Below are 24,383 nucleotides of genomic sequence, written 5' to 3'. Positions count from 1 at the left end.
AAACATAAAAATGACAAAATACTGCAAGAATAATATGAATGATAAAAGTATACAACTCTGTGTGTGTGGGGGTGTGTGTACGTGTGTGATCTGTACAGGCTGGGAGTACGGGGTGACCATTCCTCCAGATGATAAGCCCCTGTCCTGGGTCCCTGCTGAGAAGATGTATCACGTCCATCGGCGGAGGAGGTTGGTCCGGCCCCGAAAGAGAGCGCCGCGTCCCGCCGGAGCGGCTCCGGAGGTCGGCATCCGATGCCGCGGCTTAGTTCAGAAACGATGCCACATGCATTTCTGCATTTATTCATTTAAGGAAAAATTGTCACCTTGAGATGTTTGTTCTCAAACGCACAGAGGAGAGATCAAGGTGACCCCGCGGGATGGGAATTCTCCTCCCTGATCGGCTGGAAGTTCCATCAAAACGAGCGCTCCTCGGACTCGTTCCGTCGACGGCGCTGGAGGAGAAAGATGGCGCCCGAAGATCGCCTCGGAGCCTGCGCCATCTTTCAGCTGGAGGGCGCATTAGTGAGTGAAACTGGATCCACCGTCACAGACGGACAGATTCTTGTTTGGAGCAGCAAACAGTTCTGTTGGTAATTCAGAGGAAGCAGGAACTGACTGTGAGCTTAATGAGTCACCAAATATTTACCCATGATTAATGAAGGCCGGCTCCTCAGGCACAGTTTGGCTTGTATTTGCCGTGTGACACATGAACACGCCGCTTAAGGATGTTTCTGCTTTGGTCTGCAGGGCGTCGATACAGAGGACAAGGAGAAAGGCTCCAAAGGCGACGCCACCAAGCTGTTTGGTGCCAACACCCCCACCGTGTCCTGCACCTTTGACAGTGAGCCACAGACAATCAGAACATAACATACCACAGGCCAGAAGGGTCAGATGTGAATTTATAGCATTTTGCATAACTCCTCTGCAGGGTCGTACATGTACCACCTCCGAGTGTATCTCTACCAGGCCAGGAACCTGATCTCTATGGACAAAGACAGTTTCTCTGGTAAGATTTTATCTGTGGGGGAAAAAAAAAAAACGGATCCATGTCAGGAAATTAGAATATTATGAAAAAGTTTATTTTATTTCAGTCGAAAAAGTGAAATCCTTTTAAAGGATTGCTTCTGCAGCAGGTCAAACGGCGCTCTGCTACCGGGCCGCGTTTGAAAAGTTACACAGTAAAATATTAACAGCAATATTTGGTTTATTTAGCCTGGGAAATAAACTGAGTGTTCATTTTCAAAGTTATATTTTAATCATGTTCATACATTCATAAATGTGTGCAGTTCCTAACCAGATATAATTCACAAGCCAAATGTTTAGTTAAATAAAGTATTAAATTTGAAGCTAAATATTTAGTCTGTAGGCTAAATATTTAGTCTGTAGACTAAATATTTAATTCTCAAACTAAATATTTATCTCTGACATAAATATTTAGTCATGAGTTAAATATTTAGCTTGATGGCTAAATTTTTAGGTCTGAGCTAAATATTTAAAGAAAATATCTCAATTGGAACTAAATATCTAGTTGGCAAACAAAATATTTGTAAACTAAATATTTAGCTACAAAAAAACCTAAATATTTAAATCACAAGCTAGTCAGTTGATGTGACTATGTCTCAGACCACGTTTTGAAGTGACCTGGAGAAAAGCAGTTCAGCATCATGTCCGCTACAGATCTCCCTCTTGACCATGACGAGTCTTTGTGTTTTTAATAAGACTGACCCATGCAAATGAAGATGAGGTAAAATCATGTCTTCCCGCCATACAGATCCGTACGCACACGTTTCCTTCCTTCACGTTAGCAAGACGACCGAGAAGCTCCGGGCCACTCTGAACCCGACCTGGGACCAAACTCTGATTTTCAGCGACGTGGAGATTTACGGAGACCCCAAGAACGTCGGCGCCAATCCTCCAGACGTGGTGCTGGAGTTCTACGACAGCGACCAAGTGGTAGGCTGCATGGTGGTGTTGGTAGGCTGCATGGTGGTGTTGGTAGGCTGCATGGTGGTGTTGTGTTACAACGATTGAAAGATCCCATTTACAGATGAAATGGCTTCGGACTGTAAATGCATCGTTCAAACGTTGAACTTTCATAGGGCAGAAAATTGACTTTTCAAGGACTAATTTTCCTCAGGAAAGATTCAGCATGCCTTTTATTAAATGTAACAACATTCTTTTTCATGCCGGAGAACTTCTCTGCAGATTTTTATTTCCTTGCAAAACAACGTCCATCTCTTCCCCTCCTAACGGGCGTGACTGTGGCTGAATAAATCCGTTACCCTCCGGGAGTTTTCTCAGGTCCTCATTGGTTCTCTGCCGTTGGGGATTCCAGCCGAACTCTGTGGAAGTGAAACATGCGATGGTGTGTGCAGGGGAAGGACGAGCAGCTGGGCCGCAGCGTTTGCGTCCCGCTGGTGAAGCTGAACTCTGAGATGGATCAGACGCCCAGGCTGCTGTGGCACCCCGTCATCCAGAAGGGCCAGAGGTCTGGGGAGGCACTCGTGGCTGCTGAACTCATTCTTAAAGACAAGGTCTGATTTATCAAAACAAATTTTTATCTGTACATCTCTGGGAAATGGGTGGCTTTACATTCTTAGAAATTGTGGAGCATTGCTTCCTGCTTTGCATTTGGACTGAATTACCTGCTACACCAAATGTTCCTATACAGTTTGGTTTCTTGACACCAAACATCTCTTGCTGTTTTTAAATTGAGAGGGTTGGAGGTAACGTTTTCTTACAGCTGGCAGGCTGAGCGATTGGGGTTGGGAATGCTGGGAAAAGACGGAAAGTACAACAGGAAAATGATTTTTGTTTGATTCTGTGAACAACAGAATGAAATGATGAGATTAGCTCATAATGTTGGGATAATCTAGTGCAGTAATGTTGATCTTTGATCAAGTTCTGCATCAAGGCTGCAGCTATTACTGTAGCAATCGATTATTCTATCAATTATTCTCAGGATTAATCCGATAATAAAACTTTTAAACCAGATAACTGCGACTTTTTCATTTTAACTTTTTAACTTGCACTTAAAAAGTATATTGTGCAACATAAAAATGCAAATTCTTCTTAAATAAGAAGTTTATGTTATTGCCTTGAATGCAGAAACAGCGATGAACAATGATGCTGTTCATCATGTGTAGCAAACAATTCAACTGCAGCTAAAAGAATCATCATATGTGAAACTCATTCCTTCTGTTTGACTCATCAGAACAGAGTCAGGCTGGTCTGCTGGTTAATTTTTAAATGAACTAATTAAAAACTGGATAGTAAAAGATACTTAATGTGAGGATTAATGTGAGGTTTGCTTGTTTTTACAGAATTTGAACCAGGTGAAGCCAAAACTAGAGGAGAACTGCGTAGAACAGATCAACATTTTTTTTTTTTATCTTCAATGTAAAATGTATATATTTTTGGGCAGTTTTTGCTCAGTTGCTGCTCCGAATATTTTCTTTCAGGAAACAGCCTTTTTTTTGAGTCTGAATACTCCAGTTAACGGTTAATCGATTACTTGGTTGATTATTTCCATACATTTTTAGCAATCATACTTTTTAAAATGTGAAACCTGTACAAACCCTGAATTCAGTGCTCAAGTAAGAAGTTTTATATTTTTCAAACTGGTATTTCATCCTCTTCCCTTTTTTGTCTCTCTACGGTCAGTCTTGGAAACAAAACGTTGAGAGTTTGTCTTTTTGCAGTCGGGTGAGGGGGATCTTCCCCTGGTTCCCCCAAAAAGAGCCGAGAACCTCTACATGGTCCCTCAGGGGATCCGGCCGGTGGTGCAGCTCACAGCCGTGGAGGTGAGGCTCATCGGCAGACGCCGGTCCACCGATGCTCTCCTTCTCTCTGTGTGACCGACTTTCCTCTCGGCCACCAGATTCTGGCGTGGGGTCTGAGGAACATGAAGACGTACCAGCTGGCGGCGGTGTCTTCCCCCAGCCTGGTGGTGGAGTGCGGAGGCCAGCGGGTGGAGACTGCTGTGATCAAGAACATGAAGAAGAGCCCCAACTTCCCCGGCTCCGTCCTCTTCATCAAAGTGGTAATGATGACGTCAACAGGGATATTTGAAATGCAGCATTTTGGTCCTTCAGTCTGAAATTGAATAAGAAATTCAACTTTTATATATTTATATATATATACAGTATATATATATATATATATATATATATATACATATATATATATGTATATAGCATCAATTCATAACAAATGTTGTCTTGAGGCACTTTGCAGAAAAAGTCACATATATCCCAATTAACACTTTTTATCAAACTGTGCATTAAACTGAAAAAGAAACAGATGAACTGATGTTTTTATTTTAATAGTTGTGACCAAAAAGAGAGAACAAATCATTTTTCAAGAGGAGGTTTAATCTATAAAGCACTGGACATAAAAACATTTCAAATATGTTGATGTGTTCTTCCAAACACTGCAACCAGGAAATGTCTGCAGCATTTAGCACAAACAAAGTCACATGACTTTACCCGTAATTAGTTTTTAATGTCCAGTGTTTCTTTAGATAAAACCTCTTTAAGAAGCTTATCACTACCTCACTGTCTAAAAAAGCTTCATAGATATTCATCATTTTGCTCCCACTTCAGTTACGCACTACTTTGTATCAAAATACATCAGTTTTTGGATAAAACACAAGTGGTAAGAGGACATGGATGAGCATTCGACATCTCAGTGTGTTTTGTTAAATATAAAATCCTAAACTTCTTCCTAAAGCTTCAGGTTGTTTCCTACTCTTTCCCTCTCAGCTCCTTCCAAAGGATGAGATGTACACTCCTCCCATCGTGGTGAAGGTGATTGACCACCGGCCGTTTGGCAGGAAGCCTGTGGTTGGTCAGTGCACCATCACCTCTCTGGAGGAGTTCAGGTGTGACCCATACGTCGTCACTTCCGAGGGAGCCAGGGCCTCCAAGAGTGAGTTCCAGTTCCTCAAGTCGACAAGTTGTTCCAGACGTGGGAGAAAATCTTTCCTCATTTCTGTCCAACAGTGGCTCTGATGATGACTGCGCCTCGTAAGGACGTTGCCATCACGATGGACGAGGGCCGACCGCTGCTGGAGGCGCAGGTTAATGCTAGCTTCTTGTATCTGGCCCCCCAGCACCGAGTTTAAACACAAACAAACTTTGGCTCCTAAAGTGTCAAATTTTGACAGATTTCCATGCTTTGGCTTGCAGTGTTTATACAGTATGTCTGCAGCTTTCAACAAACTGGCTTCCCCAACTGTCCCGTTTGTATGTATGATTACTTCCTGTAGCTTTCACTAAACCAGTGACATGGCTGTAATCCACATCGCAGCTGATTTTTACCAAACATATCTAGAAGTGCTTTAATCGACACACTGAATCATTTTGATCACAGCGAGGGTGTAACATGGAGCAAAGGCTCCCTGATGGGATGACTGGCTGCTGGCCTTTTCCAGTTCGTCCAGATTTATGGTGAAAACGGCCAGAAATCATCCAGTTGACACTTTCGCCCTGAGCTGTGGCTCAGGTTTCCCAAACCACTGAGGTCTTCATAAAACTGCTGTATTTACACAACCAGACGCCTTTTACTAAGTAAATGAGTTGCAATGCATTTAAGATTTTATTATTGAGAACATTTGATTTTTTTTGTTGTTGTTTTTTTTAGGTTGGACCTAAAAAAAACAACAACTAATTAACTCTAATGAGAGCCTGAAGTAAACATGACATACTTTAATTAAGCTTTTTTTGGTTTTGCCTTTAGACCACCATTTGAGTAAATAGTGTAATATCTCCTGCCTCTATTTTGTCACTTGTAAACACAGGGTTAATTTTTGACTTTTCAAACTCAAATTTCATTGTTTGTTTTCATGTCTTGTATAGTTTTTCTAGTTCAGAGAGTTGATATAGTTGAGATTAATCTAAAAAAATGTTGTGTTTTTTCTAGAAAATGTTCAACTTTTCAAACACAAATTTCTTTTTCTCAGAAATTAATCTTCTGAGATTAGATTAATTTCTAAATGTAAATTTGTTTTTCTAAAAAAAAAAACATTCTGAGATCTCAACAGTTCTGTTTTTTTTTTTTTTTTTTTTTTTGGTTGATATTTACTTTTTTATATAGTGGAGCATAAATCCTCTGGGACATTTGATGGGAGTGGATCATGTCTACATTAGTAGTTTAATGCGCTGCGCTTGTTAGTCCTATCTAATGCACCGTTCTTTCTTTCCTCAACAGGGTAATCCACTTTTTAGACTGTTCTAAGTAGATTAACACGTCTTTATTTCACATGTTTTCATTTAGTTTTCTCTGTGCTGTTTGTACTGTACGCTTTTTGAAAAATGCACCACAGAAGCGCGAGACCAACTCGATCACCAACCAGATAATTTTGTCGCATCCTGGTCTGAATTTTGGTTCAGCTCCAGCTATAAATCTAAACTCTAATTTGAACCTTTTTTAAATCTTTGATTGGTCGAAGCTAGTAAAACTGGAAGACTTTTGTTAGAGGTGCATCTGCCTTCCTTGTTACACCCTTGTACCATCAATCATAAAAACAGGAATGCTCACTAATCCTTCGCCACATCGCTTTCGCCATTCCGTGTTCTCTGATGGTGATGTCATGACTGACTCATTTATTGACCTTTTTTCTCATCCCGTCTGTCTTCAAAGCACGCAGAAAAGGTGAGACAAACGTTTCTAGCATTCAAGTTCTGATTGCACATTTAACTCTGCCAAGATAATCATGCAACTCAACCGCACTTTCAGGAAAAGGAGACGGTTGATTGGTGGAGTAAATTCTACGCCTCAGTTGGAGACCAGGAGAAATGCGGCCCTTACACCAGGAAAGGCTACGACACCCTTAAAGTACGCAGACTTGATTTCTTCCCACACGAAATGATCCTGACCCTTCACAGCTCATTATGTGGCAAACAGAGTTACGTTTCTGGTTGCACAAGTCTTACATGTTGGTGCAAATTTTCAGGTGTATGACCGTGAGTTGGAGAATATTGACGATTTCAAAGGGTTGACCGACTTCTGCAACACATTTAAACTGCAGCGAGGCAAGAACGAAAACGGGGACGAAGACCCCACCGTGGTCGGAGAGTTCAAGGTCCGTTTGGTACCAAAACATATTCAGAATAAAACACTGGTTAACAGCCAAAACATTGTCTGGGGTTTTCAACTGTTTTAGGGTCATGTTTATGACCTGAATCCAAAAATCACATTGGTTTTGCTCGATCAGGTCAACTTTCTGGACTATGGAGCAACATGAGCATCAAAATGCATGAATTGTTTCTACATCTGGATCGGTTTCCTGAGAGTCTGATCAATGAGTGATGAGCAGGAGGAGAGATTCCACCAGGACAGGAAAGAGACAGAGAATTTTACACAATGAAGACGAAATGTTCAGTTCACATGTACTTACCCTTATCAGTGTTTATTATTCAATTTACAGAAATCCAAGTTTGTAATATTTAATTAATACACTCTGTTAGAAAACAATTTTTTTTCTCCTAAAACCTTTTTTTTGGATGAGAAATATGAACTGAAATTAACTGATGTCACAAAAATGTCATCAATTTAGTCAGAAGATCAGATTTCTCTAAATCAAATTAGAATAAAATCCTGACCTGACTGAGAAAAATAGATGTTATCTTTGGATTCAGCAGTACAAAATGGTCCTGATTCAGTTGAAAAAAACAAACAACTTCCAAAAAATGGTTTTTGTAACCCAGTGAAATACTCCACCAAATTCAACACAAAGCTGAAAAAAATGCATAAAATGAACCTGGTTCAGCGTGGAATGTGTAGAAATTGTGCACAAAATACACCAGATAGACATTTTCATGCTTTGTGGCTCTACAAACCAGTTCAGGCATTCCAGGTAGAAGTAACTCCGTCTCTTTCCACCATCTTGAAAAGAAATGGAGTTATGATGAGACATTGTGATGATGTTTCATCTCATTATCACAATGTCTTGGTTTATTAGGAGACACCGCAGTCATTTTTAACAATGTCAATCCTAAACGATTACTTTCAATGTTAAACATTACCAAAATGACAATTCTGAATTGGAAAACAAGGACCGCTGTCAGTCTGACATATTGAACACATTTCAATGGAAAATAACATTTGGTATAATTTATACCAAATAATATTTGGTATAAATTCCATATCATTTTCACTTATATTATGAACAACATCATTATTTTATGGATTAACTTTATTGTTTTTTGTCTTGCCCCTCCTTTTTCTCTTATTTCTGTATTTCTCTTCCTTTCTCATCTCATCTAATTCCTGTATAAAATCTAACAAACTCTACTTAAAGGAACTTTTTAACTATTAATTGATCCATTGTATGTTTGATTACCTGACTTATTGATTTATTCTTATCACTATTATGACTTGATTGATGTTTTCATTTCTTTCTTTTCATAATGTAAGTGTTAATTCATTCAGTCCACCACCAATGCTTACACATGCCTACACGCGCACACACACACACATACACACACGTTTGAGGAGCTATCTTTGCAGGAACTTTCCATTGACTTCCATTCATTTCTACAGCCTAAACCTAAACCTTACCCTAACCCTATCCATTACATACCTAACCCTAACCAAAACTCAATTCACACCTTAGTCCTAAATCTGACCCCTGACCCAAAAACAGCGTTTCCCCTGGTGGGGACCAGGCTTCGGTCCCCACAAGGAGCATTGTGTCCCCACAACGTAGTATATGTCAGGAAAAGGTCCCCCGCGCACACACACACACCCCGTCATCAATATTCATTCATTCACCCACAGTATTTTTTTCTTTTTCACAAATGTACAGTTGCTATGTACGTATATCATACTGTGTTGTATAAGACATACTTCCACGCTCTGCTGAGCTCATCTGTGTTTCCCTGTTCCTACCACTAGGGGGCGTTCAAAGTGTACCCCCTGCCAGATGACCCCAGCATTGCTGCCCCGCCCCGGCAGTTCCGCGAGCTGCCGGAAAGCGGACCCCAGGAGTGTCTGGTCAGGATTTATGTGGTTCGGGCAATTGACCTGCAGCCTAAAGACAACAACGGCAGAGTGAGAATGGAGCTGTACTGAAAACCAAAAAATCCTCATTATGCTCATGGTTTCCTCTGCTTTAACTTGGTTTGTCTTTTTAGTGTGACCCGTACATTAAAATATCAGTGGGCCGAAACACAGTGGACGACAGAGATAACTACCTGCCCAACATCCTAAACCCTGTGTTTGGAAGGTGAATCTACTCGGCCTTGTTGTTCATCGTTCCCCCAGTGTCAAGCTAAGCATTTTCCACCCTTCCTCTTGTTCAGGATGTTTGAGATGACATGTTTCCTGCCTCAAGACAAGGACCTGAAAATTGCCGTGTACGACTACGATCTCCTGACTCGTGACGAAAAGGTCGGCGAGACGGTCATCGACCTCGAGAACCGCTTCATGTCTCGATACAACTCCTACTGCGGCCTTCCTCAGACCTACTGCATGTGAGCAAACCGGCGGTCCACTCAATTCTATCATCTCCACATGCAGTGAAATGTCTGAAGAGGTTTTATGGACAGGGATGAAATATGATTCTGTGTCATTGAAGCTCTGGCATCAACCAGTGGCGGGATCAGCTGAAGCCGTCTCAGATCCTGGAGAACCTGGCCCGACTGAAAGGCCTGTCCAAGCCCAGGACGGAGGACAACGGCACGTCGCTTACGTTCAATGGAAAAGATTACACGTTGGCTCAGTTTGGTAAGAGATTAAAACGATGTAAGAACGGGTCGCTTGTTTCAACCAAGTTATATGAAATTCTGTTTTGTCTTAAAGAAAGCAACACGGAAATTCACCAGCACCTGGGCCCGCCGCTAGAACGCCTCTGTCTGCATGTCCTCAGAACACAGGGACTGGTTCCTGAACACGTGGAGACCAGGACCCTCTACAGCTCCTTCCAGCCAAATCTGTCTCAGGTTAGACATCAGTTACCCAGCAGTCCAATCATGCATGGCTTTTAAAGTTGTTTTATTAGTAAAAATCTGAAAAGTTGTTACTCTATTTATTTTCAGGTATGACTACCTTGACAAAAGAAAATCTGAATAGATGGTCAAATTAGTGTTTATGCTATACTGATTATGTTATGTTGGTTAAAGGGAAAGCTTCAGATGTGGGTAGACGTCTTCCCCAAAAGCATCGGGCTCCCTGGTCCTCCCTTTGACATCACACCCCGCAAACCCAAAAAGTAAGTCGGCAATGTTTCTGCTTCGTTGAACGCACAACGACGCCGAGCTGATCTGACCTTATGACCTGTGCCGATGTTCAGGTTCTTCCTGCGAGCGGTCATCTGGAACACCACCGACGTCACTCTGGATGAAACCAGCATCACGGGAGAGAACATGAGCGATATCTACGTGAAAGGGTAGGCTACAGTCAGTCCTTCAACAAGAAGCGACTTTACAAATGGAACAAAGTCACAGAGGCTGAAGTATGTACTGAAGTCTTCCAATAATGGATGTTGAAGGTTTCAGAATTAATTTGAACTTGTTGAGGTCGAGTACCTGTTGGTGACTATAACTGACCAAAGCTTCTTCCTAGTACATCAAAAATAATTTGGTTGACATCGAGTCTGACAAAGGGGAATGTCGATGAACCTTAAAGATAAAGGGACAAGACTTGTAGTAAGATTACGTTGTAATCTTGAACAACCAAATGGTCACCCTCTGATGAAAGAAAAGTGGTTAGGATGTTCAGGAACCACTGAGCATCCAGCCTGTATTGAACTGGAAACCACCCACTGCCTGCTTCACATCTGGACTGGGAGAATGCTGAGCTGCTCAAAAATCTAAACCTTTAAGTTCTGCTGAAATATGCAACTATTCCAAACTACCTTTATGGTCAGATCAGATGAAGATTGACCTGTTTGGCCACAGCGATGAGAGGAAGTTAAGATTAGGCATTTTAAATGTAGAATCATGTGGAGGGTTTGCTTAGCTGTGGGTTGTTCTTGTTATGCATTGCATGAAATGGATTGATTAATGAATGAGGAAGATGACCTCATAATTGTTTAACTTCACCTCAGATCATAAGTTAAAGTAAAAGCAGTTCCAACAGAAAGAACAAAACATCTTGTGGAGTTTCTGGAACAGCTTTAAAAATAACCTCAGTTCAGTTTAACTCCGACCCCAACCCTATTGACTCTTGTTGATGGCAACAGAAAGCTTGTTGTCAAGGTGTTGCTCACACAGTGACATTTAATCAACTACTATGTACTTTTGAGACTGAATATAGTTATCATTCACAATTCTTCAATTGTGGATGATAAAAACTTCCTTGGTAAATTCAAACCTGTTTGCCTGGTTGTGTGGTATTTCTGTAAGGGTCGGCTGTTGTCCAATCAAGGCATCAAAGGACATTCATGAGTGTACAAGTTCTGTCATTCTCTGTGGCAGCTGGATGCCGGGCATGGAGGAGGACAAACAGAAGACTGATGTCCACTACAGGTCTCTGGATGGAGACGGAAACTTTAACTGGCGGTTTGTCTTTGGCTTTGACTACCTGCCGGCTGAACAGCTCTGCCTCGTTTCCAAGAAGGTAAGGTGTGTTTAAGGTTTTCGTAAAGTGGACTGGCTTTGTTGAATGAATGTAACCGTGTGTGTATTCGTTCTGCATCAGGAACACTTTTGGAGTCTTGACAATACAGAGTTCAGGATTCCTCCCAAGATGCTGCTTCAGATATGGGATAACGACAAGTTCTCATTGGACGATTACTTGGGTAAAGGCTCAAAACTGAACCTTGTGTCACACAGTTTTTACATTCATAACTGTGGAAACTACTAAACTTGTTGACCCTTGTTTTCAGGCACGCTGGAGCTGGATTTACGCAAGCTGGTCCCTCCTGCCAAAACTCCAGAGAAATGCTCCCTGAACATGATGGACAATCTGGAAATTGTAACGCCAGACAAACCGACGACTGCCAAGTCTCTGTTTGCTCAGCAGTCAGTCAGAGGCTGGTGGCCTTGCTCCATCGAACAGGACGGGAAGAGAGTACTGGGTGTAAGCATACAGTGTTCCTTTTTCAACAAAGCCCTTCCTTATTGCATTGTAAGACAAATTTCTGAGGAGTTTGATTGAAGAAAAAAGATAAATCCTTGAGGTGTAACTCTAACTGTACAGGTAAAAAGAGGACCAGTAAGGTTTGTAGAGCAGTTTTGATGAGAGTCTGTGGACAGACTGGTTCAACCGAATCCTTGTTCACTTTTTCATCTCGGCAGGGTAAAGTGGAGATGACGCTGGAGATTGTGAGTGAAGCAGAAGCAGACGAGAGACCTGCAGGAAAAGGACGGGACGAACCCAACATGAACCCAAAGCTGGACTTTCCTAAGTAAGACGGCGCCGAACCAAACTGTACAGAACGGGATGGGTTTCAGTTCAGCTGAACAAACGCTGCTTTATCCCCTCACCAGCCGTCCAGAAACCTCTTTCTTCTGGTTCACTAACCCCTGCAAGACCATGAAGTTCATTGTATGGAGAAGGTTCAAGTGGGTGTTCCTTGGACTCATCATCCTCATCATCGTCGTGCTCTTCATCGCCATCCTGCTGTACTCTTTACCAGTAAGAGCAAATTACATAACATGAAAGTATATGTCCTTTAATAACCACACCATTTGCTTTTTTGGTAATTTTATTCTTAATGTATATATATTCAGTGAGTTTTACCCAAAGTAGTTCAACCAAATCTGTTTTTAATAATTTGTTAAACTAAATACAGCAAAGGCTTTCACATAGATGTATGACTGAGTTTAGACATCAAATTGTAAGCGTAGAATATGGCAAACATGCATATTCATAACCTGCAAAAAAATATGCAAAGTTTTTCAATTAAAATACAGCATGATTAGTTTATTAATCACCGCAGACATTTCTGTTTTTCCTTTAATCTGGCTGCCTTTTACTTTTGACTTGGCAATTTTGACCCACATGACAAAGTTTGGACATTTGATCCAAGTTCAGCATCAGCACTGCAGCAGCGTTTGCAGTGAGGTTACAGTGATATCTAATTCCACCTGAATGTTTTTCTACATGTCTTTATGAAAAATGCTCCAAATAATATAGTCCAGGTACCGGAGCAGCGCTGACTCGTCTCAACTTCTCTGTTGCAGAACTACATCTCCATGAAGATCGTGAAGCCGCTCCAGTGACAACGGATCGCACCGACTGAACACTCAGCCAAACCAAACAGGATTTGCTTTTATTTTCACAGCTGACGGTGTTTTATTATTGAGGCGGGTGTTTTTGCATATTTGCACTGTTGCCATAATAAATGTGTATTTTATGTAGACAGCTTCAAGGCGACAACCATGGGACACTGTTGACGTTTCACGCTGCCATGCAGCCTAAAAGCACAGGTGGTTGAACCGTTTTAATGTCCGTTGTAAGGTCATGCAGTCTGAACAAGGGTTCTGGTTCTACGTTGGTATGGGGACGATTTTATCCACACGGTCACTGAGACGGATTTAAGACGTTCATCACAAGTCATTCTTTCATTACAAGGTGTCTTCCTGATTTGTCTCCTTAATGTTATTGTGCCAAACCGTTCTATCATGTCTGTTCTGTTTTTAAGTGGAATATTAAACATGTTTTACATTGAAGTTAAATATTTCCAGAGGATTTGTTTGAATGAGTCACCAGTGGCGTTTGCTGCTGTAGCGCATCACTTTCACATGAATGGAAAACAATGTTGGAGGAAAAATACAATAAAGACTCAAAAGTTTCAAATAAAATCTAGATTTATTGTGCAAATATGACAGCAGAAGAGAAAATTCCATCTGTATTAGGTTTGTTCTTCAGGATTTCTTTCATTATATTATGATGAAATATTTGAGGCTGAACACTGGAGAGGATTTCAACCACTAACAGTTATGGACATTATTACAATGACAGTAAAATTAAGCAGCTTGTTCAACTCTATGATTTATTATGTCTGCAAACAGATATGGGAAACTGATACAGGAGTTCAATGACAAACTGGTTAATACAGTTTCAAATTTTAAGTCCCAAAGATGCATGTTCATTAAAATTCAACTTAATCTATTAAAATACTCATTCAGCATAGAGGTTTATGAAATGTGGCTGATGTATTAAGTTTTTTTTTTCTTTTTCATATTGTGGTTCTTTCATATCTCATTGCATAACATTAAAACAATCTTGTTTTTAATGTTATGTTTCACATGGAGGTAAAATATGCAAAAGCAGCTCAGACGGTGCACCGTGAAAACATTTTAATTTAAACGGAGGCTGCATTTCTATTCTGAATCATCATCCTGTATTTCACATGGCTATAGGAGCCACCTGTCAGTATCCCACATACAAATATGTACATCATTAGAAAAGTGCTCCAGTATTTTAAAAAAAAATTAACATCTACATACAGAAATAGACAAACTGGCATCTCTGGTAAAGATGTGTACAGACCTAATATAAACTCACCATATATTGCAGAATATCACTAAAATGTTTAGAAAATAATCTAATACTGGACAAACTTTATTCAGCATGGAAGTATGTCCACAATAAGAAATGTTTAACAAAATAACTAATACAAAAAACGCAACACATTTTATTTCTCTGACTTTTCAAGAAATGTCTAATTCATGACTTCTAGTTTTTATGGGTGTAAATGGTGACAAAAAATCCCAAACTGTCACAGAGCTGCAGCATGCTGTGGCATCTTGTGGTCACCGTAGCAACCCCTAACATTACAAATGTCCGCATGCCAAGCTAAACTGTAGCTTTAGCTGTATCCATGTCCAGGCTGTTACCACCTCAGTACGGTGAGAGACCTGTGATGCTGAGGGCAAAGCATCCTTTGCCTGCCATCATAAACGCTTAGAAATACAACTTTCACATTTTAAATAGAATCATAGTCAACTCTACCAGAAAACTGCAAATGGGCCATCAGGGGTGAATGAGTCACTAAACAGGTTGAACCTTCTCTCTGGGTCAGGCCAAGCCTCAGACTGAAATCTGATAGAACAGCTGTGAGAATCTAGAGAAGCAGTGTAAACACCCTGTAGGCTCTAAACATGTTTCAACAGAACAGGTGTCAGCAGTTGTGCCAGTTATTTTGTAAACTGTTTATGTATAAATTTGCTCCTAAATAAAGATCAGACTTTTCTAAATGTTCTACTAGCATGCCACTGCAATAATGTGACTTTATTTTAACGTTCTGCACACATCTTTTTCTGGGGTTTAAAGTCGTTGTGGAGTTGCAGTTCCCTCCAGGGGGCGCTCTCTGCTGCAGGCTTTACTCTTCCTCTGAGCTGTGATGTTCGCAGTGCTGCCTCAGGAAAGCCTCCACCTCCTCTCTGCGTGCCAGACTGTTGGCTTTGCCTTGGAAACGCCCGCTCTTCCCCGCCCCTTTTCCCTGAAGCAACTCCAAAATCCTGAAGAGAACAAAAGCGTCTTCAACAGCTCTTTTTTAAAAAAAAAATAATACAATGCAGAATCTCCTCGTACCGTGGGCCTAATTTGGTAACTTGTCCACTGGGTCCAGCGAGGAGAAACAAACCGGCTCCCTTTTCCTCTCCAACAGTGAGGAAAACCAGAGTTTCCTTCAGGCAAATAAAACGATTACTCCAGGATTATCAGGCAGGGCTGAAGCAGACAGGTGGAGGTCTTACCTCTGTGTTTATTTCATTGGCGATGATGTTCATGAACTCATTGTCACCTTCTTTTCTGTAGTTAGAGGAAGATTCCAATTATTGAAATTTCTAATGCATTGCAAAGGTTTTTATTCATCCTCCAAAGTTTGCACATTATGTTATAACCGCAAACTAGGGATGCACTGATTAAAAAAAACAATTGCTATTATGGGCTGATAACCGATATTTACTGCGATATTTCTATGCCTTTTTAACATTGAAATATTAATCCACTGTGAAACCCTCTGAGTAAGCCTGTCGCAATGAGCAGTAATCTGATTGCATGATAAATAGAAATTAGTGCAATAATGTGATGTTGCCCTTTAATATTTTTGTAAAGCTGCCATTTTGAAAAATGATGCAAGCATTTGGTGCAAAGTAGTTTGTCAATTTTGTTTAGGGACGAAATAATCCATTTTATTTATTGTTTTGGTATATCTAAAATGTCGGGTTCCTGTGTTAAAGGTACTTTTGAAATTACAGTTTGTTGACCTTTGAGAGGCTGTACTTGCATTTTGCCATTAGCATTAGATTAATTGAAAGTGGTCTCAAAATGCCATATTATCATTTATTGCAATTTATCGTCCAGCAAAGCTTATGACAGGCCTCCATCTGAGCTGGAGCTACACACAGGGACAAGCCCCGCCCCCTCCTGAAACAAACAACAAGATGGTAATAAACATAGGTTGTTATCAACACAGTTCTACTCATCAGGCCGATGCCGATGTGGATGCTGATATATCATGAATCCCGACTTCAATCCTCAACTTTTCTTTTTTCAGTTCTCTTTATTCTTTTCCACTTTACACAGTGATGCAATATTAAGTGAGTCCATCACATAAAATCCCCCCATAAATCCTTATTTTCTGATTGTAATGAATAGTTTTCTATGTTGACCGCTTATCTTACTTGTGAAAGCTGAAGAAGTTTCCTCTGTGAGGGTTGTTCTTAAAGTCCCGAGCAATAAGCACGGCCATGTCCCGCAGCAGACTCAGGTTGCTCTGGAAATGCATTTTGATAGGTTGGATAAAAACTCAGGGCTGCAGCTTCAGATAGAAGCTGAACTCCTTCTACCTTCTGTAGCATCTTGACAGACTTCTGGATCTTCTCCACGGCCTCGACGTGCTCGTCTGGACCCGTCCTGTGGAATCATGACCAAGACGATGTTTTCATCTCTGAGCTTTGCATTGCATTGTGTTCTTCAGACATGTCAGTTTGAACCTACTTCAGGAGAGAGACCAGCGATCGCTCTGTGCTGTAGCTCTTCTCCGCGTACTTCAGGACTCTGTTCCCTGTAAGGAAGATGAGGTTGGTTTTGTTTTTCTTTCCCTTCTCTGTTCCCAGCAGCTTTATGACCTTAGATGAAAAATCGGGAGAGAAGTTGTTTTTTATCGTAACCACCTCAGCTGATGTCTGTGTCGGAGTGATGCGAGTCACCTGTAAGTGGCTGAGGTTGGTCACATGGGTTCCACAGCACATGTTGGCATCAATGCCCTCCATGTCGATGATTCGAATAGGCCCTGCATGGTCGTCTGGCAGCCCCCGACTCCTCACCTGCCTCGCACAAACACCATGGTCACGATTCAATCACTGATCGCAGAGCTCAGTATCTGCTGCTGTGTTTCCATTACTACTGCGCACAAATCTGTCTATATTCTGCTAATGTAAAAAAAACTATTTCACAACTGCAGTGTTTTTATTAAATGAGAAATGAAATTAAAATCACGTGAATGAGCTTGTTCATGCGATAAGTCATTACGTCCGTTCCCGCTGTGGTTTTTAAACAGTAACACATTCATATTTCAGGCATAAGATGAGGCGTTGGCGTCTTACTCAGGCGATGGAGCGACAAGCCCCGCCTACTTGGGAGCGGTTATGTATGCGGCGTTTTGGAGAAATTATAGTCAGTGATTTTACAGAAGAGTTTTGGATTCAACATGTTCAAATACGCAACAACTTTTGATGAGCTGTGATGCTGTGAGAGCTCTGGTGGAGCCAGCTGAACATTGAAAAAACAAAAATTATCATCCTACTACTACTTCCTGTCGTCTTCATCGTTTTTGCCAGTAGTAACATCGGGCTGTTGTTGTGAAAAGTGTTTCTATTGCAGTTTGTAAAATCCATCTATTTTGATATGACCACTTTACCACTTAAGTCTTGTGCAAAAACTTAACAAAAATGTGTGTTGGCGTGTTTCCATTAAGCAAATTCATTTTTGTAAACATGTGTGTGTAAGTGTGTGTGCGCACTTTCTCCACAGCAGGGTCGCTTAAATCAAGGAGTTGAACATTGACAGGAATCCCAGCTCGAATCTTCTCATTCACGGCTTCTTCCAGTTCCTGAAGCTGCGCGGCTTTAACTGATGGAGTGTCCAGTTCGATTGTGCTTCTGTGACGGCCCAAGTCCCTGAAGAGAGAGGGGGAAATGACATCAGACCAGGGAAATGCTCAGGTCTCTATCGACAGTGAAACTGATCCGATGATGTACCAGGAAGTGGTCTTGTATCCAAACATTGCATCTGCCAGGGCTGTGATTAAATGCTGGCCTAAGGAAGAAGAAAACTATATCTTAGAACATTTTATGTTTTCACGTTACACTCTCGACTCACTGTATTTCTTCAGGGACAAATAAACAAATATGAAAATCTGACATCCAATCACGCCCAGCTTCCTCATCCATTCTTTCCACCAGCCCAGTGACAACGCTACGTTCACATGATGAATCTAACTAAGGCCTCTTACACATGGGCTCTGGGTTATCTTTAAGTGTGGTGTTGACCCATTACATAGCACCCTAATAACATACCTGGATGTTTGTGATTGTGACAAACGGAGAAGAATGCACACATTCTTGGAAAGCATTTGTATCTCAGGGCAGTTAAAACACTGCTGTTTGATCCTCCTCTTCCTCACCTGAGTGTTGCTGCATGTGATCAAACCTCCTCTCCCAGTCTACAGTCACGCGCACCTCCTGACGCTCCTCCACAGGTGAGGTCACGAAGTGGACTGCATCCGGTCCCTGCCTGGTCACTCTTAAAACTGGAACCTCTCCAATCAGACCATGGTCGTCTGGCTGTGAGAGCATCAAGAAAATAGCGTCACATACACGCACACACACTTTCAGTGGTGGAACAAGCTTAATGATGAACGCGCTTACTTGGCCTCCTCCCTCAGGGAATAAGATTGTATCTTGGAGCAGGACATTAAAACCTTTAAGGGTTTCTTTCTTTCCATTCACTTCTTGTTTTAGTTCCGCAGGACAGCAGGATACTACAGAAGTGACAAACTGAAAGCGAATGAATGGAAATGGGTCAGCCAGCAACGCTTTTCTATTGTTGTATGGCAATGTTGCGATTGATTTAAGAGCAACACAGTGAGTAAATGCTATGCACAATGAATATAAACACACAATTCAAAGCTCAAAATAGACAAAAACTTTAATTCTTGAAAATAAAAGTGAAGTTAGCTTTAGCTATAGTAGCTTAGCAGCCATGCTAGTAGATCCAGCAGGATTTAAAGGTTACGTTTCCGGGATGCTTAGTTTAGCTTCCGCTTTAGAGACTCGTACCTCTTTCATATAACAGTCTCTCTGACACTGGAAAGCCATTCTGGGCTGTTTAAGAAGCGAAACCTGAGTCTGAAAGTGGTGCAGACTCGTTTGAACGTATCCACGCAAAGATGTCAGTGAAGCACGGGTAGCAATGTAGTCCAAACTTAACAACTTCGGGTTTTCCTCTTTCGTCGGGCATCCCTTAAAGGGGCCATACGCATCATTGGCTGGCACCCAGTTGAACTCTTCCTTTATCTATTTGCTTAGTTCGAAACAATACATCAGTGTCTGTCTTTTCAGTTACACTCAAGAATACTTGTATTGTAGAACCCCAGAGGTAAATTAAAAAGTAACTCATATTACATAATTTAATGTTCTTTATCCTCAATGTTCTTCATTTTATAAAAACGTATTTCTCTAGTCTATACCATCATCTCCAGATGTTTCACAGTAGTTCCCAGAACAGAACCAAACTTCTTTAGTAGCTTTTTGAACTGTGAGTTCCTGGATCTGATACTGCGGCCCCAACAGAATGTTAGAAAAGATAACAACAGATTTAGGGAAGATAAGCAGCATTTTGTTAACAGGTCACTGTTGAAAATGAGAACTTTGACCTCAATCACTTTAACTCACAGGTGTCAAACTCCAGGCCTCCAGGGCCGCTGTCCTGCAGTTTTTAGATGTGACACAGGTACAAACAGGTACGCTGGAATGAAATGGCTTAATTACCTCCTCCTTGTGTAGATCAGTTCTCCAGAGCCTTGCTAATGACCTAATTATTCTATTCAGGTGGTGCAGCAGAGGCACAACTAAAAGTTGCAGGACAGCGGCCCTTGAGGACTGGAGTTTGAGACCCCTGCAACTGGTTAAAAAAAAACACTGAAGGATTCCTCAAAAGGCAAACTCTGCTCTGTCTCTCTGGTGTCAAGTTCAGTCTGTTGTCCAGGTGAACCCCAAGGTGTTTATACTTCCCAACAACAACCGCGATTGATAATAGTATTTTCTCTAACTCTGTTTCTATTGAAATCTACAGTAGATGATAGGAGTCTGACTGGACATCTGTCCAGAGTGAAAAGGAACAGTGGAAGTACAGTGCCCTGTGGTGCTCCTGTGCTGCTGACCTGCTGCTGAGACAGTTTTTCAGTATCAGATTTTGGTCTCATTGTCATCAAAAATGTATATTAAGAGCTACTAAACCAAATGCAATATAGCATAACACATTATCAGTATGTCAAGATTCATAAATAAATACAGCCTTACCATCTTTGCATGTTTTGTGATAGTTTTTTTTTCTTTCCATATCTACTGATTGCAAATTGTTTCTATTATTAAATCTGACTATAAATGTTTTTTTTTTCTTCAGGTATCCTTTAAAAAGCTAAACTATTCCTCTTGAATACCTTTAATGCTGAATACTTTCAATGCTGCCACTTGCTGGAGTTAACAAAAATGCCAGACTTTCCATCTGTCTCCATCACCTTTTTCAACGTGTCAAATTTATCTGTTGACTGTTCATTTTTAAAATATAACCGAAAATACAGACAGAACATTAACATCATACACCATAATACACAAATAAGCACGTGTGGAATAGATTTATATTTATAAAAAAAAGCATGTGACACAATTTTATCTCACAATTCTCACAAGCATTAGCACAGTATTTAAAAATCCACAGTTGTATAGGAAAATCTGTCTCCAAAAACCATCCTGAAGAGTTAGTCAGACTGCAAGAGAAGAAAATAGATATATGCCTGAATACATATTCATTAGAATAATAATCATTTTTCCATATTACATAATGAAAGCTGCCAGATTCCTCTGCTTACATCACTGAGGTCCCCCATGTCCGGTATGGCTCCTTTGTTTTCACTGGCCATTTCTTGAATCATCTGACAAAGAAAAAAAAAACATATCCAGAAATGTAATCATGCATATGTTGCATAATTGTAATATACCCTTGAATCTTTTCACATTTCATCATGCACTGTAAAAAAAAATTATTTCAAATAATTAAAAAAATATATTGAAAAGTCTGTGAGCAGGAAACGCTTCACATCCCTCTCTGATGGTGTGCCCTCTGAGCACACAATCATTATTCACTAAAATGTGGGGATGGCTTCATGCTTTGTTTTTCCTTTGCAGGGACAGAGAAGCTGGTCAGAGTGGAGGGAAGATGGAGCTAAAGACACGGCGAAAATCTGTTGCTTACTGTATGTTGAGACTGGGGCGGATATTCACCTTCCAGCAGGAAAAACAACCCGACATGCAGCTACAGCTAGACAGAAGGGTTTAGGTTTAAACATATTCTCATACTAGTATGGCTTATTCCAAGTTCAGACGTAAATCCATTACAGAAGATTTGAAATTTCATGTTCAGATGTCAGATTTTCCAGACGAACTGAGCTAGAACTAACCCGCTAAGAAGTTGCAGTCCTAATTGCAGTAAAAATATGGTTCTGAAAAATGCTTGGGCTGAATCAAAATACACGCTACATGAAAAATTTTGATATGCAAAAATAAATAAGTAAATGAAAATGATGTGTCATTTCCTTCCATTTTAGAAACCTGCACCAGTCTTTGCTGGTTTATTGCAGGTTTCAGCAACCTTTATAACCCACAGAGCAAGTTTGGAGCTTTTAATAAACTGCATGATCATTTTGTTCTTAATAAACAAAATGATCTGTAGTCATATGTGAGACTTTTTCAGTTTTATGGGCACCTACTATATAAATAGCTTATGTTTTGCAGTTAAATTAATTAAATAGAGCTGCAGGGTGCAGAGGCCTGGTCAGCTGCATAAAAACCTAATGAAATTCAATAGGATTTTGTGTTGCAATGCAGCAACATGTGAAAACAGCTTAAGCAGTGCAGAGTGTGGGGCCCACTCACATCCACGTATTGGTCATACTCTGCCTTTCCCTCATCTTCCTCATGCTCCCAGTCTCTCCAGTTATCAAAGTCTACAGAAATCCAGCTGGGCTGCAGGAGGAGCAACAACATATTGTTAAACACACAACTCAACAATACAAAAAAGTCACACCAGTTAAATTTGTGCAAGATGAGAGCTTTTTACTGCTGCTACCTTTGCAGGGTCCTTCTGGACGCGAGGCCATGCAACGTCTGGTTTCATCTTTCTGAGCAAGACGTGGATGGTGCGTTCATGCACTGTCTCTCTGGAGTCCTTGAAAGTGTTGAAAGCATTTCCAGGTCTACATTTAATGTTGTATTTCACACATAAGTTAATAAACACAAGAAGTTTCAAAAGGTGAATCCTTACATGGATTTGGACTTTGTCATAAAAGTGTAGTTCATTGTAAAAGACGTCATCTGTGTCATTTTTGCAGCTGTTTAACAGATAGAAGTTTAGTCAGACGAAAACCGTGTGCAGTTATCAGCAGAGTAAATTACACAAACCCACCACAAAATCATTTTGTCTGGCTGGATGTCCACTTGGACACCTGTCGGCTTTTGAACAGCAAAGTTGATGGTGACGTATTTCTTTCTGTCGAACCACAGCGCATGTGCCGGCTGACTGTTGAAACACAGAGTCAGTGATGATTTGTTTGATCGGTGTGAAGATTCAAACCTGAAAGCTCAAAGCAAAGGTTCACGCGTGAGCAGCTTCTTCCTACTGCACACTAACAGAAAACCAACACCTACCTTACTTCTGGTCTTACAATCTTTGGTTTGTTCATTCTGATTCCTGGAAAAATTTAAAGAGCAGCTACTTCTTTTATTTCTTTAAATCGCAGAAAAGTAAAAGGCTTTACTTTTCTCTAGTCTCACGCTGTACGCTCTAATACAATGACCAGGCCCAAGAAGCTATAAATAGAGCAATATCAGCTGCTGGGAGTGAGACCGCCCACAGCCCCCTCTCTGCCCTTTATAGGCTGCCTGTGGAACACTCCGGAAGGCAAAAGCAGTTTCTGGGTTCTACAACACTCCACTCAACCCCCATCTAATCCCCCACTACTCCCTGAAACACCCAACTGGGCAGAAGGGTTGGGAGATTTAGGCCAAAAATAACAAAAACAGTTAAACTCTTACATTTTCCTTACTTTTGTTGCTAAAAGGATTGTTCAGAACATCTAATGTGATTTTTTGTTAAGATATTGTACACTTGATAGTCACTTGACATATGATTGTACTAGTTAAAATCTACAAAGGAAACTATCTTGCCATCTTAATTTGGATAAAAATCCAGATGATTTGATTCTGGAGGATGAAGAAAGTGGCTTTTCAGAAAAAAATCAAGCCCAAAAAGCGGTCTGCTAAAATCTTTAACTCCAAGCCCAAAAACGCCATAGCAGTTCATATGAATGATCTTTTATGAACCTTCAAACCATCAATGGTTCGCATTTGCTGGTTATTTGCAAAGAGGCCAATGATTATTCACATGGGAAATGGAGCGCCATCACAGTGTGAAACACGTATTGAGAAGAGCACACAGGAAAAACATTTCCAGTCACACAAAACGTTTTAGAGTCTTGAGTTTTAACCTCAAAAGAAGAATTTGTGCTTGTTGGAAACTTACTGAAAATTATGCGTTATTGTTTCAAAATACATATTTGAAATGCCTGCATAAAGTTTCCAAGGTGTAAGCAATGTTCCAGTTTTGTTTTCCTCCTCTCAGTTATCCCAGTGACACATGACACACTTTTAGAGGGCAGCATGGTTTGTCCAGGTCTGTGCTGAATATGAAGCTAAAGGTGCAACTGTGGAGTTTGTCAGTATTGTGTCATTGAAAATTATTGCCAGTGAGTCAGCAGAATGTAGAAGCATAATTACTGCATGCTTGCTGAGATTATTGTTTATGCTCAATGAGTAATGTCAGTGCAACAAAAAATCGTCTTGTGTGTCAACTTACTTGGAGTTACAGCTGAAGTGTTTTGCCTTTTACACTGTTTAGCTTTTGTAGAAGCCATTTGGCATGACTGAAAACACGTTACGTGTTTTGTTTTCCATATGTTTCTATTTTCAGTAACCTCTTCATACAAATGCTTTTGGATGAACTGCTATAATATTTTTTGAGATCAGAAACTGTTTGAGGACTGTAAATGTCCACTTTGGTCTGGACTCCATTGTCCCAGTGAGATGAGACCAAACATGAATTCTTTTTTTCTATATAAAGGTGGTAGAAAACTAACCCTGCACATCATC

The 24,383-nt window shown here is 40.7% G+C and overlaps 3 protein-coding genes across 8 annotated transcripts in view; 1 reads left to right on the top strand and 2 right to left on the bottom strand.

The window, feature by feature from the left end:
• LOC114151308 (myoferlin) overlaps positions 1–13,619 on the top strand; it is a 40,635-nt gene extending 27,016 nt beyond the window's left edge. For all 6 annotated transcript variants that reach the window (XM_028028442.1, XM_028028438.1, XM_028028440.1 and 3 more), the window contains 26 exons: positions 99–241; positions 352–522; positions 748–841; positions 929–1,006; positions 1,772–1,953; positions 2,376–2,534; positions 3,702–3,803; positions 3,881–4,042; positions 4,764–4,929; positions 5,004–5,080; positions 6,643–6,654; positions 6,739–6,837; positions 6,956–7,084; positions 8,899–9,054; positions 9,138–9,229; positions 9,306–9,476; positions 9,581–9,729; positions 9,805–9,944; positions 10,125–10,213; positions 10,295–10,390; positions 11,421–11,562; positions 11,644–11,743; positions 11,831–12,024; positions 12,243–12,352; positions 12,435–12,582; positions 13,131–13,619. In XM_028028442.1, the coding sequence (XP_027884243.1) occupies positions 99–241; positions 352–522; positions 748–841; positions 929–1,006; positions 1,772–1,953; positions 2,376–2,534; positions 3,702–3,803; positions 3,881–4,042; positions 4,764–4,929; positions 5,004–5,080; positions 6,643–6,654; positions 6,739–6,837; positions 6,956–7,084; positions 8,899–9,054; positions 9,138–9,229; positions 9,306–9,476; positions 9,581–9,729; positions 9,805–9,944; positions 10,125–10,213; positions 10,295–10,390; positions 11,421–11,562; positions 11,644–11,743; positions 11,831–12,024; positions 12,243–12,352; positions 12,435–12,582; positions 13,131–13,169 (3,200 nt within the window). In that variant the 3' untranslated portion in view covers positions 13,170–13,619. The remainder of the gene's footprint in view (positions 1–98; positions 242–351; positions 523–747; positions 842–928; positions 1,007–1,771; positions 1,954–2,375; positions 2,535–3,701; positions 3,804–3,880; positions 4,043–4,763; positions 4,930–5,003; positions 5,081–6,642; positions 6,655–6,738; positions 6,838–6,955; positions 7,085–8,898; positions 9,055–9,137; positions 9,230–9,305; positions 9,477–9,580; positions 9,730–9,804; positions 9,945–10,124; positions 10,214–10,294; positions 10,391–11,420; positions 11,563–11,643; positions 11,744–11,830; positions 12,025–12,242; positions 12,353–12,434; positions 12,583–13,130) is intronic.
• A 120-nt stretch (positions 13,620–13,739) lies between these two features.
• aarsd1 (alanyl-tRNA synthetase domain containing 1) lies at positions 13,740–19,382 on the bottom strand. Its single transcript, XM_028028444.1, has 12 exons — positions 19,239–19,382; positions 18,828–18,956; positions 18,584–18,743; positions 18,159–18,216; positions 17,921–18,077; positions 17,109–17,225; positions 16,897–17,027; positions 16,746–16,812; positions 16,581–16,672; positions 15,651–15,705; positions 15,487–15,581; positions 13,740–15,413 (listed from the first exon to the last, which is right to left on the bottom strand). The coding sequence occupies exons 1-12, from the start codon at positions 19,275–19,277 to the stop codon at positions 15,275–15,277; spliced, it is 1,239 nt and encodes a 412-aa protein (XP_027884245.1). The 5' UTR covers positions 19,278–19,382; the 3' UTR covers positions 13,740–15,274.
• A 1,419-nt stretch (positions 19,383–20,801) lies between these two features.
• ptges3l (prostaglandin E synthase 3 like) lies at positions 20,802–23,075 on the bottom strand. The gene is made up of 7 exons (XM_028028445.1): positions 22,884–23,075; positions 22,642–22,755; positions 22,501–22,567; positions 22,306–22,404; positions 22,113–22,202; positions 21,050–21,112; positions 20,802–20,947 (listed from the first exon to the last, which is right to left on the bottom strand). The coding sequence occupies exons 1-7, from the start codon at positions 22,916–22,918 to the stop codon at positions 20,939–20,941; spliced, it is 477 nt and encodes a 158-aa protein (XP_027884246.1). The 5' UTR covers positions 22,919–23,075; the 3' UTR covers positions 20,802–20,938.
• Positions 23,076–24,383: the final 1,308 nt, after the last annotated feature.

Source organism: Xiphophorus couchianus, chromosome 9 (assembly GCF_001444195.1).
Source record: "Xiphophorus couchianus chromosome 9, X_couchianus-1.0, whole genome shotgun sequence".
Classification (NCBI taxonomy): Eukaryota; Metazoa; Chordata; class Actinopteri; order Cyprinodontiformes; family Poeciliidae; genus Xiphophorus; species Xiphophorus couchianus.
The sequence above is the reverse complement of the archived record's forward strand: the minus strand, read 5'-3'. Positions and strand labels throughout refer to the sequence as shown.